Genomic DNA, 14,914 nt, shown 5'->3' on the forward strand with positions numbered 1-14,914 from the left:
TGATGTGGAGCCAGGTAGCATCCAATTAGCGCTTAGTGTAACTTAATGCAAAGTGCTGGCACTCGGCTCACCGAATCCAACTAGTTGTCATAGAATTTCCACGCTTCCTCTGTCAAATTCATGAACATTTGCTGATTTGCTTTGCCTTCTCAAGACACCATGAAGTTGAAATGAGACATTTTCATCAATGCTGCTCCGTGTATGGCCATTTTCTGCTAAAACAGATTGGCCTGATTACTGATGAGACAGCAGGCACGTCAGCGACGGCTGCTTGATGCTTATTGACAACTGTGTTGCTTCAGAACCACATTTGCTCCTTTTACATATAGAGCAATTTGTAATGGCACGGCTTCCAAAGCCCCGTAATGGATGTAAATCCAATGAAAAATTTCATGATAAACTGAGAGCATGTACAATTTTTTAGTAAACAAAGCTGGATGTGGAATTCCACACCTTCTTTATGCTCGGTGAAGGCGTGCCTCTCATTCAGTCTAAAAGGGCACAAAAGTGGACTTATCCCATCATGGCTGAGAACATACAGTGTTATAGTGTTTTTCGCGTTTTCATGTTTTCAAACCTTTTCCATTTTTGCCACCTTTTTTTCCCCCCTCCTTGCCTTTTGTTTTTCTTTGGCACAGTGGTGACAGCTCTGACGAGCGTCTCCGCAAACCGCGGTCTGCAGCAGAATTACGACAACTAAGTTCTGGAAGTGGCATGAAACGTCTGTGGAGAAGGTGGCTTCCTCCTCCTGTCTTCCTCCCTGTCAGAGGCGGACAGCCCATGTTCTTTTTTTTTTTTTTTTTTTTTTTTTTTTTGGGAAACAGCATAAGCAGAGACGATGCAGCAGGAAAAAAAAAAAAAAAAACAGTGGAAAATCCACTCCATCATGTTTCCTCGTCAGTGATGTCTTCTCCATGACCTCTGCGCCGGGGTTCTGTAACCAACGTGAATATGGAAGACGAATACGAGCAATCTTCTGAGGCCGCTCCAAATTCAACAAGAGACGAGCTCGTCAACCGTGAAATGGTCTTTACAGAAGGACCATAAACAAATTTGGATTGGTTGTAGGAGCTTTCATCTCTGGGAAATTTCCTGACCTTTATTTTATATTATAGGCCATAAAGATCAGGCAAAATGCTATCATAACAACCGGTGTAAAAGGAAAATGGTGGTCTATTATCCTCCATAGTTCCTCTCTGGACATCCATCATCATTCAGCCTCTATCCAGGCTACCTAGCACTCAGCACCCAACACCCCCCCCCCCGGCTGCGTAATCCGCCGCATTTTTGCCTTTTCCTGGTTACACCTTCTGTGACATGTTGGGCTTTGCTCTCTCGCAAACGCACACTCATACACACACACACACACACACACACACACACACACACACACACACACACACACATCCCTGAGGTTTAGTTAGATTAAAATACCAATTAGGCTGAGGACTTCCACTCCGACTATGAGGCTGTAGCAAGGCACTCGAGGAGGCCTGTGGGAAGCAACTTATTGGTCCCTGGGTGTAACTGTGTGCGCGCGTGTGTGAGTGTGTGTGAGTGTGTTACTGTTGCGTGAACTGAAATCCATTTACACACTCACATTATGAGGACAAAACACAACTTCCCAAAGGGGAAAAGAGTGTTTTGTTTTTACGGTGCGGACGTGGTTTAAGGAGAGACTGAGGTCACAGTTATTCAGGTAGCAGCTCAGCTCAGAGTGAGTTTGCTGGAAATTAATGCAGGTCGAGCACAGAGAAGGAAGTTTAGAAAAAATAAATAAAAACATTGTGAGTGTGATGTGGACAGTGAGAAATGAACAGATCTGTCTTTCATACACATCAACAAGTCACATTTTAACCCTGTGAGAGCTGCATAGAACAACATGCGCCACTTCTCAGAAGTACTTAATGTGATGTAGTTATTGAAAAATGTGATTAAATGCTTCAATGCATTTTAAATACACATGATATACTTTGGGGATGTTTAAATGTGAATTGTAAATTGTGTTAAGTTTTGGGTGTTTTTTTTCTTCTTCATTGTTTTGATAAATCAACTGATTTTATTTCAGATTTTTGCTTTGTGGACAGATAAATTAGCAGCCAGAAACATCACTAATACTTCACCTAATGTGATCTTCATGTTCTCGTCTTCATTTCTCAAAGAATACATTTTTTTTAAGTATTGCTCGATCATATGATCAAATCAGCCTGCGCATAAATATACATAAGCAAAACAATGATTTTTCTTTTCTTTATCCTTATACAATATTAAGCCATTTCTTTATAAGGGTGCAAAATGACTGAAAAAAATGTTTAAGTAAAACTTTCTATTCAGATTCAACCTAATTGAGTTATGAGTGTAGTGTGGACAGAGTTGATATTTCTAACTTAATCATCACATTTGTTCTTCAGTGTTGGATATGTGTACAGTATTTCACTGTGTCAATTGCTACATGTGATCGAAGATGTCTCTGTCGGCTTCGCTCTTATTTCTTTCTCCATGACAACTTTCATTTTATTCACACGGGTAGAAGCTGTAATAACTCAGTTTTATGTTGAAAATAAAACAGCAATACAGAGGAGAGAATATTAGTAAATGCTCTGAAGGCAACCCTCAGAGAAATATCCGTTCTCTGCACTGAATCTTCAGGCTGTGTGTGATGATCTGTTGTGGTTATCTGGTGGTTTTGGTGTCATGCCCTTTACTGTCCCTCTGTTATTTACCCACCAGACATACACAGCATGATAAATGTTTTGTCTGACCTTCTAAATTTGTTTTCCTTCCTCTTAACTGTGATTTTATTTCCCTTGGACAGGCCAGACAGTGCATGTGTGTCTCCATGTGGATGTGCTTGTGTGGCTATGTCTTCCCATTTATCTGTTTACAGGAAGCAAACCAGCTCAAAGACAGTAAAACAAAACCTTTCTCGGTCGCAAATTAGCTGCAATGATGTTGCAGTTAACTAAGAAAATGCTAAGCGTGCAAAGAAATCGAAACACCACATAACAGCATTGCTTAAACAGTTACTGACCATCCATCAGGGGTGTCTGCTTCGGCCTGGAAGGGGTTAAAGTCGCCACAGGCCACAGCAGAGTCAACATCGGCCACGTCTTGGCTGGCCTACGCTGCCAGATCGATATCTGCAAATAATAAATTAGCTCCCCAGAGGGGTCGCACTAAACCTTCAGCAACACTGCCCTGGAAAAGTCCACAATTGGTGTGTGCGAGACTCAATAAGCCAGGTGAATGACTGTGCAGGGGCACATCTTTAGCACTCCATAATAGAAAATTAATGGTGCTCAAATCAGTGCTGAGGGCACCCTGAGGGTTACCTAATAGGCCTAGTTAGAACTGTCATCCCTCCCAGAGCCGCCTAAAATATCACATGCAAACACAGGGAGCCAAGAAGGGAGGAAAGATGGAGTGTGTGTTTGTGCCTTATGTGCAGCGAGATCAGCTGGAGGTGAGGATGAGCTGGAGGCGAAAGGATCAGAGAGAAGAACAGGTAACAGAATATTGGCTCTGCTGCTTTTTGCAATACTAAGAATATGTCCGTGGCTATATTTCTGAATGGAAACTGAAAGACAGTGAGAGAAAACTTAGATTTACAACAATCAGGCTAAATGAACCAATCCTGAATTTATTTCAGATTTCTGACTGAAATGAATTTCTGTCCCTCTCAGACTAATAGCTGCACCAATGTAATTAAGTAGGTAAAATCTCCGTTAGATAAACCATTTTAAAAACAAAATCAGTGATAAACAAACATATCCTGGTAATCACGGTACTGTAATGAGCAGAGGAGAGATCCAGCACAACCAGAACTGAAAACTCTTCTGTCTGCTGCCATCAAATTCAAATGTCACTGGAAACGTTACGTAAAGCTTTTTCTGGAGAGTTTAATTTGCCAAAACCAGACTGGAAAGTATCCCTCGCATTGGTTTTCTCTAAAAATAAGCTAAGTCTAAAATCACTGACATAAAGTGTAATTTGGATATTGGTCTGTCACTGTTAGGAAGTGATGGATCCAAATGAGGTTTCTTTAATAACGGCTCAACAACAGCTTTTTTTTTTTTTTAAGAATAGAGAGATTGAGCCAGCATCTGGAGAGATCTGAATCATTTCCACAATACACCACCCAGCAGAGTGGAATACACTACTGAAAAAAGGAGTAATAGCAGACTGAATGAACAAAACTGTATGTACTGAGGAACCATCTGAATAGTTCAGCAAAGGTGCACTGGGAACCGTGTCGCACATCAAACAGGACATTAAATTCCCTTCGTTTTTATATTTATCTGATTAAATAAAAGTTGCCATATACTCTTCTATTCATGTGTTGGACCAAACTAATGTCAAAACATACAATAGCTTTAATTGGTTTAAAGTATGGAAGTCTATCAATATTTTAAATGACAAATTATGTTATAAGATGAGTATCGGTCGAGTCTGACTTGCTTCTTCTGGTCTACTCATCATCCTCACTTTTCATGACAAGTTATCCATCACATGAATTAAATACTCCAGACCATTGCTTCTGCCAGAAAATGAAAGCAAGGAGAGTGAGGAGATAAAATAATACCTTTGTAGTTATAGCCAGGCATGATGTATAATACCGTCAGTATGGGCTTTTAAAGCAAACCTTGATGAAGGTATTATACTGACAACTGACGCAGCAAATGGTGTTAATCCTAGCAATTCACCTACATGTCTGCAGTTACACACCACAAATAGTTGTATTTAATCTATTACTTTCAAGTTTGAAGGAAAATGTTGCATCTTAGAATTACTGTGGTGATGATCAAACCTGACTGAATCTGAATGTATATCATGATTGCGGTGCATAAGTACAAACATCGTTGAATCTAGAAGGCTGTTTAAAAGCCGATCCATATGCCTGACAGGCTAGTAATGAGCCTTAAAAGCACATCTTAACGCTTATTCCAGTTGGCTTATTTCCCTTCTTCACAGAAACAACTATTGGATTCAATAAACACACTTCATATTGATCCTGAGCCACACGGCACTTTTCTCCCTCACGCCCAACAAGATTAATTACAACTTTATATGCTGGGTAGAAACGAAACGACATGCAAACAGATGCATATCCTGCACACTAACAGAGAAACCGCTGACTTTAAGTAGCCAATGATTTATTTATTTATTTTTTTTTTGTCAGTGAAGCACACAGACATGCACAGCCTCGGTCTGTTATTTGCCTATGCAATAATATCAGGGAGGGTTGAGATGTGCGGGGAGGGGTTTGCCTCTTCATATCTCCTCCTATCACCCTCAAGTACAGACTCCGCAAAACTGTGCGCCGCACTGACAATGAACTCACCCACATGCCGCCAGTGTGCCGTCCTCCAGCGCAAACAGAGTGTGACGCTCTCCGCAGGCCACTTGAGATATTTTCAGAGATGATGGAAGATTTCGGAGCAAACGTGGCTCCAGCTGGAAATTTGGAAAGAAGGAGAAAAATAATAAAAAAAAAGTTTCCACTGAGGTGAAGAATGACACAACAATGTTTCTGAGCTGCTCTGTAGTTAAGTTGGTATTCTCCATCCGCCTGGCAAACATCCCAAACACAGCCACAGCTACTGTAGATCCTCTCAGTGTGGATGAAGACAGAACAACGTGGAACAACAGAAAGAACAAGAAAGAAACGGCGCACTCCTTTATGGGGCTGAGCTGTGTAGATCTGATGTTTTTGAGTCCCTGCGTGTACATCTGTCTGTCTGTGTGTGTTCATGCCAGTGCCACAGAGAAAAAAATGAAACAGCCTATGAGAAGAAAAGAAAGCCTAGTTCCTCATCATGCGCTTGTTAGCTTGTCCAATCTATGGCAATCAGCACAGTCCCAGGGGTTGAAAGACACAAGATGCTGGGGAAAGGGAAGCCGAGGCTGAGGAAAAGATCAATACTGCACTGTGAAACAAGAAGTGTGGGCTATTTACTCGCCATTGATCTGATGATGCTGGAGAAACACCTCACTCTGCTATTAAATTGAGGGTATAACTCTAGTGTGGAGGGCTTTTGTTCTTCCTCCCTCACTGTGTGTCTTTCTTTGTTCACCCCAAGGTCAAGAAAAAGCTAAAAACATCCACAAACAAACAAAAATGGATTGCCTTCGCAAGGGAAAGTAATTAATCTGCATTAAGATGCCGAGGGAGTAGAAACTAACTACCCATCTTAAGCGAAGTTTTGCTCAGAGCGACAACAGACCCATGGCAGCGCAGGATGGACTGCTAGAGGACACACTAACAAATACAAATCGACTCCTAGCAGGGGGCCTTCACAGGACACACTCCGAGCCTGGAATTGCCATTAAAAGTAAAAGTAACTGAGGATTGAGGAGAAAGTTGTACATATCTTTTCTTTTTTTCTTGGGTAAAAAACGGGGAAATTCAGGTTTATTTACATATTGCCAACATTAATTTCACCAGAGACAACAAAAATAATCATTTGATGCATTGCAATATTAGAAAAAAGCTCATCAGGCTTAAGGTAAAGAAAGGAGGATTTTAAGAATTTTGTTTAAATGAATGTAGTGTATGGTTTGGGGAAATTTTCCCCTAACACAAGAACTGTTTAATTTCTGAAATGATAACATTTTACTTCAGCATCGATGTCCACAATGCTGCGACAGGATACACTCACACCAGTGATGAACTAATCTAGAGATCATCACTAAACCAGACGAGTTTGAAACTAGCAGCTTTCACATAGTTGAGATTGTTTCAAACCATTATTATCCACGTGAAGCGACAAAAAGGTATTACACTCCAGGCTGACAAGGCCTACGGATGTGTTTTGGATTAATAATGCATAATTTGCTGTGAGGGGAAAATAAATAACCGTGTGAAGGCGCAGCATGGGCACGTCTGTTCTGATACTGTAGTTTGTCACACAGTCGCAGAAATGCAACAATGAGCAGTGCAAAGAAACAGAATAAAGACTGTAGAGAGACAAAGTCAAATCCTGACATTTTATGTTTTGAGACTAACGATGACGTCGCTCAGTGACTTTTCATTGAAATTTCATTCAACTGAGCAGTATGTTCCTCCTGAATATTGACACGTTTCATACTTATTAAAATTCAAGGGTGGGAAGATATAAATAAAATTGAATGTATGGTTTCCAAACATGCACTAGGTGTGAAACATTCTTCAACCTCCATGTCTTTTTTTGCCTTTTTTTCTCCTTCTCGGAGGAGTGGCCTTATTGACTGTGTGGCTGTATTACAACAAGCAGTCTCTAATGACTCCCTGAAGACCTCTCTATCCCTGCTGCCCGCCCTCTGTCTCTCTCTCTCTCTCTCTCTCCCTCTCCCTCTGTGTCTCACTCTCTGTGTGTCTCCTTTTTTTTTTTTTTTTTTTGCCTGCTCTTCAGGCTCCAGTTCAGCAGCTAATTAACCCCCTCTAATAGCGTAGATTACATTAGCTTTGAGCGGCTCGCACCCTCCACTGGACTCGCACTGCCACACAATGAACCCAGCCTTGCTTTACAAATCTCCCCCTTCACAAGAGCACAATTATGAATTCAAACAACTTCTTATCCACACTCACTCATCCAGGGACAGAAGCCCTCCTCTGCGGCCGCCCCGCTCCTCCCCTGCCACCCATCTCCCGGGCCTTTACACGGGGAGTAATGAGAGAACTGAAGAGTGGAGACCACACAACAAGATGACCATGAGGGGCACAGGAATATGGAGGCGGGGGTGGCGGGGGGAACGGACCCCTATTGGGTAAATCAGAGAGGTCACGATAGGTGTTTCAGTGGGTGTAGCCCTGCGATAACCCTCTATTTTAGCATTCTCATTCATGGCAAAGTGGAATCTTAATTACCGCAGACAGACGGAGAAAGAGGGAGGAATACCGGGACCAAATGGAGGCTCACTTTTTAAGTGGTGAAAGAGAGGGAATTAGTCGCCAGTATGAATGACTTAGGCTAGTGGAAGACGTTTTCTGACGCGCAGGCAAAATGGCCAGAAAGTCCAAAAACGTAACGACGACTTAAACGGCTCTCTACAGTGTCAGATCACTTGATCACTCCAATCAATTACCTCCTCCTCTTGGCGCGGTGCAAAGATGACTACACAGTATTCTATTCCTTACATTTAACAAGTTAAGATAGCACTACAGCTGGTAAGTCATCCTTCATGCAGACGAGCTCGGCTGTATAACAGAGACGCCACCATTTAACCGCAGGAGTCGAACCACACTCTGAGCATTAAAGGAACACTGAATCAATAGAAGGGGGGAAAAATACTCTTTTCTTTTAATTGGAAGTTTTTTTTGCTCTCTCTTACAGCACTTAGTGGTGTTTTATGAATGATAATGAGACAAAGTATGAGGGTGGTGGAGGAAAAAAAAGGGGTGTAAAAAAGAAATAAAGTATGGAAGAAATGGATGTAATCTGCTCCGTCCAAATGTAAATTGGTACATTTGTAGTGAAAGGACATTCTCATGTTTCTTTGTCCGAACAAGTAATTTTCCCTCCGTGTCTCCTCTGTGAGGCTTGCCATAGCAGCATTTTCTACAGCATGGAGCACTCTCCTTTCTGTTTCAATAGGACAGCTCATTTGCTAGACTCTGAGCCCAAACTGCTGACTGGGTTTTTCAAGGCTGTGTGTTTCTGTGTGTGTGTGTGTGTGTGTGCGCACACAGAAGTTTGTGCTAAAAGACACAGAAAATGGAGAGAGTTGCATAAAAGAAGGGTAGGAAAATGGAGGGAAAGAGTGGGAGAGGGAACACATTGGATCATTAAGGTACTCAGAGATCATTAGATATATAAGGGCTCTGCCATGCAAGGTCAGGGCTGCTGTGTTTTTCTAGGTCAGCAGAGGAGCAGTAAAACCAGTCTAATCAGCCGCTTCTCTTTCCTCTCTTCTCCCCAGGTATCGCTCCCTTCCTCTTCCATCCTGAGCTCGTGTGGATTACAGCCCAGTTTATCCATGCCCCCTGTATGTATTTACCAAACATTATCAAGGCTCACGAGCCAAGGACATGGTAAACCACACAAAAGGCACAGAAAGGCTTTGAGCGAGATATTGGCCTCATTATGAAGTAAAGTCGTTGGCTCCCAAGACGTGCAAGGCTACTTTAACAGGTGCGGCGCACGGATTTACTATCCACTACTTTTTCCATCAAGGCTGTCATTTTGAATGGACTGGGAGAACTGGCAGTCTGCCCTCAGAAAAGTGTGTGTGTGTGTGTGTGTGTACATGTCAATGAAGTCATGTTAATTGTTTCTAGAGCGAGGACGTACATGTTGTGAGTAAATCGGATTGCAAACACTGGCTGATTGCCGATTGATCCCTTCATATTCAGAAATAATAATAAAAAAAAGGACATAAAGTTGATATTCTCAGAGATATTTAGCCAAAAGATTAAAAATAAGCTTTTAGCCTCACAGTTTGTTTTTCTTTTTTTTTTTTTTTTCCAATGCCAAAGTGGCCAATAAAGCCACTCAGCTCCTGATGTGACTTAAGGTCTCTACAAGTCCACTGAAGGACACTGCACTCCAAACCCGAGTGGCAGTGAGGCAATGCTGTTGGTAATGTGGCGCGTTCATCAAGATAATGATGGATAGCTTTAAAACGGACCCTCGGCTTTATAGAGATGAATGTCCTGCTTGGCTTCTTACTCAGCACTTTGGCCTTTTCCCCACTCACTGTGCTCTTTATCAGGAAAAAAAACTCCCTCACCCAGGCTAAGATGGAGATTAGCAGAGCCTGTGAGGAAAACAGAGCCAACTAAGGCCTATCAATCAAACTTTCCTGTGGCACACTGAGGAAAACACAATTCCAAACCGCAGCAAAATACACCGTATGTACATTATCAAAAGAGAGTTAGTTGGCCATCTCTGTGCCTGTTGAGATCAGAAGACCAAGAAGGAAAGATATAAAGGACAAATGTAAGTGTAAAAAGTGTGTAAAGGGTGTCTCTCTTGCTCTTGACCATCTCATTAGGCTAATGTTTTTTTATAAGGTACTTCAAATGCCAAGGCATTGGTGGATTTAGTGTAAACTTAAATTCCATTACCTGGCAGGCATTAATTGCTCACTGAGCCAGAGATCTTTCCCCTGGGGCCTCTATGTTTCCTCTCTGTCATCTGGCTAACTATTCTGTCTAGACTAACTTAGAGCACCATAATCCACCATGGGGATCAATAAACTGCACATAATTCAGCTCCAATAATGAGCTTTCACTTCAACACAAGCGCCGGCCCACTTCCCAAGGAACCGGCAGGGGTGTAAAATGATAATGTAATTATTAAAAGGACAGACAAAATGAGTAAGCACTTTCACACAAAGAGGGAGGGTGAGCCCAGCCTCAATTAGGCACACTTAAAGCTATCATTGTTATTTGAGACAAAGCTAATCAAGGAGGAGATACAGGGGCATCCATTTCAGCAGGTAATGGAATGACACTCGCTGACTCTCCCATTTCCCCAGGCTGATGATGGCATAAAGGCTGCCCTGTAGTCACGCGTGAGTGGGCACTCTTTAATGGAGTGCAATAGATGTGGTTTCTAATCAGAGATACAGAGGAGGGCAATGGATAAGTGAAGGATTCGCATTCTGAACGCAGTGCATGAAACCATATGTGTGAGGGCTCAATTTACACCTGTGGTAGCCATTAGTGTTTCAGGGACGGAGGAGTAATATTTTGAATGAGTTGCAGCTGCGACTTTTATGCAGCATGAAAGATTTAAATCTGTACGATGTCAGAGCACATTATTTACGCGCAATTCTCGCCAAGGCATACACAGATCAAACTCGCAGCTGCCTTTAGAGACCAGCATGGAAGATTTGGTGTGTGACAAAGAAAGGTTTAACCTGGGGCCTTATCTGTTAACTACTGTTTCTCCAATTATATGCATCCTTGAACTCCGGTGAAATCAAGAGAAGCTAGTTTGTTTTTTACACCCAACTGCTCCTAATTCATCTGCAGGCTACAGGAGGTCCGGGTTGGATAAATCAGGCTTTTACGGAAGAGTTGCTCCTACTGTTTATCTGCTGGTGACATTTGCTGCATGGCCCCAACTGCACCGTAATTACCCCACTTATTCACTAAACAGGAATCATGCCTGGCAGGAACCCCCTGCCACAAAGGTTGCAGGACTCAGGGCTATATTCAGTCTCCAGAGTTCAATGGCCACAGCTTTCATGAAAGGACTTCATTCATTTCAACATCAGCATGGGTTCACTTCAGCGCGGCCTAAAAAGGAGACGGGGGCTAAACTGACTTGCCTCAATGGCAGGAACAAAGAGCATCATGGCTTATGACAATGACAAATTTACATCTGACTGCACATGCTTTCCGTACACACAGCACACCTTGGCACACTTGAATGCCACAGTTCCCATAGTGGAGTGGCATTTGGAGAGGATTTTCCTGGCCTCGGAGCCAGCGAGCTGGGAGTGGACCACTATTCATATCCTGACGACAACAAGGATGTCAAGGGAAAATGCTCACATCTCAATAATTTTATTTATTGTTTCAAGGTTTCTGCATAATCTTTCTGCATTTATACTGTGATTATTGTGTCAAAGACTTGATTCTGAAGCAAATCTTCTTAAAAATTGCTTTCTTTACAGGAAATTTGGAGGAATGAGCAACGAAAGCCTTTGCCCTTAAAAAATAGGTCATGCAATCATGAGCCATGAGAAAAAAATGCACACTGCACCATTCTCTTTCGTCAGTTCACCCGTTTACTCATATCCTGCTACCACTGACAGAATTTGGCATACCTGCTGGTCATAATTGTAAATCAAAGAGGACCTAAATCGAGAAAATCCAAAAAGCATAGGTAAGCTTTGTGAACATGTACTAGCCAGTATGGTGGCCCTCTGCAGTATGAAAAAATTTACTTTTTCCCCAAAAAAATATTAATATCCAGGACAGACTTTTGGTTTTCCTCCATGACAGTAGTGAATATAAAATATTGGAATTTGCCAGCACTTTGGGACACAAATGCTATGCATGATTTCCATGGTTATTTTTGTTGACAAATGATAAAACACTATCTGGTGCAATGTGTTGACATTTCTGTCCTAATAGATTTAAACCAAGCTTCTGTTAAAATTGTAGACGTTTTCTGAATTTGTGTTAATGTTGGCTATCCCAATAAGACAATTTTCCCAACTCCTAATGCAGAAAACACTCTAAATCTATCTAACATGTCAGAGAGCCACATGAGCACATTCATGATTTGCATGAGTTACAGTGTGGTGATATTTTTTTTCTGCAGCTGTTACATTTTGTGATGCATAGAAATAGTGACATCAGACAAAGTCACCGTGTACAAGGTGAAAGTAGTCAACAAATGTCTTAGGAATCTTCACTTGTTCCAATATTGTAAGCTCCTGTTTCAGTTTCACTACAGGACTGATCCATTTTTCGAACAAAAGTTTTAAAACTTGTAAATAACAATAAAACTGTTTCAAACAGAGGCCATTCTGACTTTAGGATTCATTTTGTTGCACTACAGGATTTGAAGCAACAGGAAGAAAAAAAAAAAAACTAAACATATTTAAACTAATAGGAGCAACATTTCAATTTGTGAATCTAATTGCACTATTTGAGGTGTGAAATGCATTACAGTGTGATTCCTCAGTAAAATACAATCTGATTTACAACATTATCATTAAAGATAATTTACAACAGTCATTGTCGAGAGAACATCCTTAAATACAGCCCAAACAGGGAAACACCAATTAAAAGTAGGATCACTATTTCTCTCTTGCTCGTTGTGCAGCCCCTCATCTGCCTTCAATCTTAAACTGTCAGAGACTGTAAGCACAGATGGATGACAAGTGACAAAGGGATATTTGGTTGAGGTTGTGCAGTAATGAGCATCACGTGAGTCACATGTTTGAGTTTCCGACGGCCCCGCCTGATCCTTAAGCTGCAATCAACACTGGGCCATCTGCAGCACTGCTAATTAGCATAATTGGTGTACATTACAAGCTTATAGAGTACATTTCGATCCACAATTCTTTGCCCTTAACAAGATGAGCTCTACAGATACTGGGAGAGCCATACTGTTGATTAGACGGCAGCGGGCGGAGAGGCTCGTCTTCCTGCAAAATGGATGAACTGACAATCAGAGTTTGGTGAACGGCCAGGTGTTGAGGTCAGAGTGCAAGTGGGCCTGCGTGCAATCTGACACAAGCACCTTCGCTACACCTGGAAGCGGGGCCGAGGTGATCGACAGACCGGCCGTCTCGTCAGACAGCTCGCAGACAAAACGCAGTCGACGCCCGGGCCTCTTCCAGCTGCTCTCCCGGAATAAATTGAACTTGATTAGAATTAATCACACTCAACCTCGTGCAATTTGCAAATATCAGGGAAAATATTCAAGGAAATCTGCTTGAAAGATTGCGTTCAGCAAAGAAAGGGGAGATAACACGAGTTGTACATATTTATGAAGTTGCTTATTCAAATGGTATTTTTAGCTGAAAAGCTGATGTACACATTTGGTCGTGCAAATGAAAACAAGAAGAATGACTTGAATGTAAAGCAACTATACACTAAAACTCAATGTTTATGCATCACACTACAATGGAAACTACTTGCTAAAGTAGTTTTCATGGGGGTGGGGGTGGGGGGGGTGGGGGGGGGGGTGTTCCAGTCCTCCATAATTCATACAAATGATGCAAATGAAAAAGTAGCAACAATTAGTCAGAGCCACCAAGTTTCAAGAGGTTTTACACAAAGTGTCTTCGAACAAATTGCGATATAAAATTGTCGCGATAATGTCTCACTCCACGCGTTTAATAAAAATTATTCAGGACAAAGTGGGGGGAGAAAGTAACCATAAGTTGGCCGTCGCCTTCCCTGTGTACACCATGAAAAGATGAAGTATGCAAACGGCCCGATTTTAAACTTGTATCTAATTGTCTCACGTCATAGGTCTGGGCCAGGGCATTGTTGCTTGAAGAATAAATTGGGTAATTCAATTAAAGTGCTTTCCAAAGACACATCGTAAGTGATGGAGAATGACTCTAACCCAGGCCTGAACTCCGTGGCCCCCCCCCACCATCGCTCCACTTGCCTGACAAATGGATGGCAGTGTATAATTGAAACACATTGCTGCCAGCGTAGGTCAATAACATCGCTCTCTCTGCTCACCAGCACCAGATTAACAGACTCTATTTTATCTTCCCTCAGCCTGTCCCAGCTTGACAGAGTGGGAGCGTCAGCTGCTTATCCATAAAAGAGGCCCCTTATCTTGAAAATAAACAAATACATAAAGTGCAACAGCCTGCTGTCTGTCCAAGCAGTTAAGGGCTACTTAGTTAAAGGCAAACATGTGGGCAGTGTTTTGTTTAACACATCATCATATGAGACCAAGCACAGCTGTCACGTCAGGAAACCTGGACAGACATTCCCTTGGAATAACAGGGAGACCGAAGGAGGTTTTCTACGATTCGAATCTACTATCACTGGAAAAGGTTTTCATTAAACTGTTTCTATTAAGCTTCATCGCAGGGCATATTTTTAAGACTTCTCCTCTTCCGTTACCTTCATGAGCACCAAGGTCATTTCAATGTTAGTAACCAATGTTTTTACGCAAGGACAAGATGTGTCATTGGACATTTGTGACTGCATGGAATAATTAACATTTTTGATAACAATTAAAAACAGCCTGACTTCCACATAAGTATATAATGCAAAGCCATCACTGTTTATGTGTGATAAACATTGAGGATTAATTAGCTTAAGTACGAGTGTAATTTGAAGCTAAATTGGGTGATTATATGTGTTTAAGCCCAAGCATTACAAATCTACGGGCTTAAATTAATTTGAAAAAACAAATGGGAAAAGTAGGGTTAAGGTTCAAGGGTAAAAAACTCCATTATCTCCTGCTCCTCACTCTCTGCTTTTATATAATTATATGTGAGG

The 14,914-nt window shown here is 41.7% G+C and overlaps 1 protein-coding gene across 1 annotated transcript in view; it reads right to left on the bottom strand.

The window, feature by feature from the left end:
• The window catches only part of LOC115397720 (RCC1 and BTB domain-containing protein 1-like), a 218,195-nt gene extending 212,443 nt beyond the window's left edge, over positions 1-5,752 (bottom strand). The window contains exons 1-2 of the mRNA XM_030104162.1: positions 5,729-5,752; positions 5,342-5,454 (exon numbers count right to left, since the gene is read on the bottom strand). Of these exons, the coding sequence (XP_029960022.1) occupies positions 5,342-5,454; positions 5,729-5,752 (137 nt within the window). The remainder of the gene's footprint in view (positions 1-5,341; positions 5,455-5,728) is intronic.
• Between the last annotated feature and the right edge of the window lie 9,162 nt (positions 5,753-14,914).

The sequence above is a fragment of the Salarias fasciatus genome, chromosome 12 (assembly GCF_902148845.1).
Source record: "Salarias fasciatus chromosome 12, fSalaFa1.1, whole genome shotgun sequence".
In the NCBI taxonomy this organism is placed as follows: domain Eukaryota; kingdom Metazoa; phylum Chordata; class Actinopteri; order Blenniiformes; family Blenniidae; genus Salarias; species Salarias fasciatus.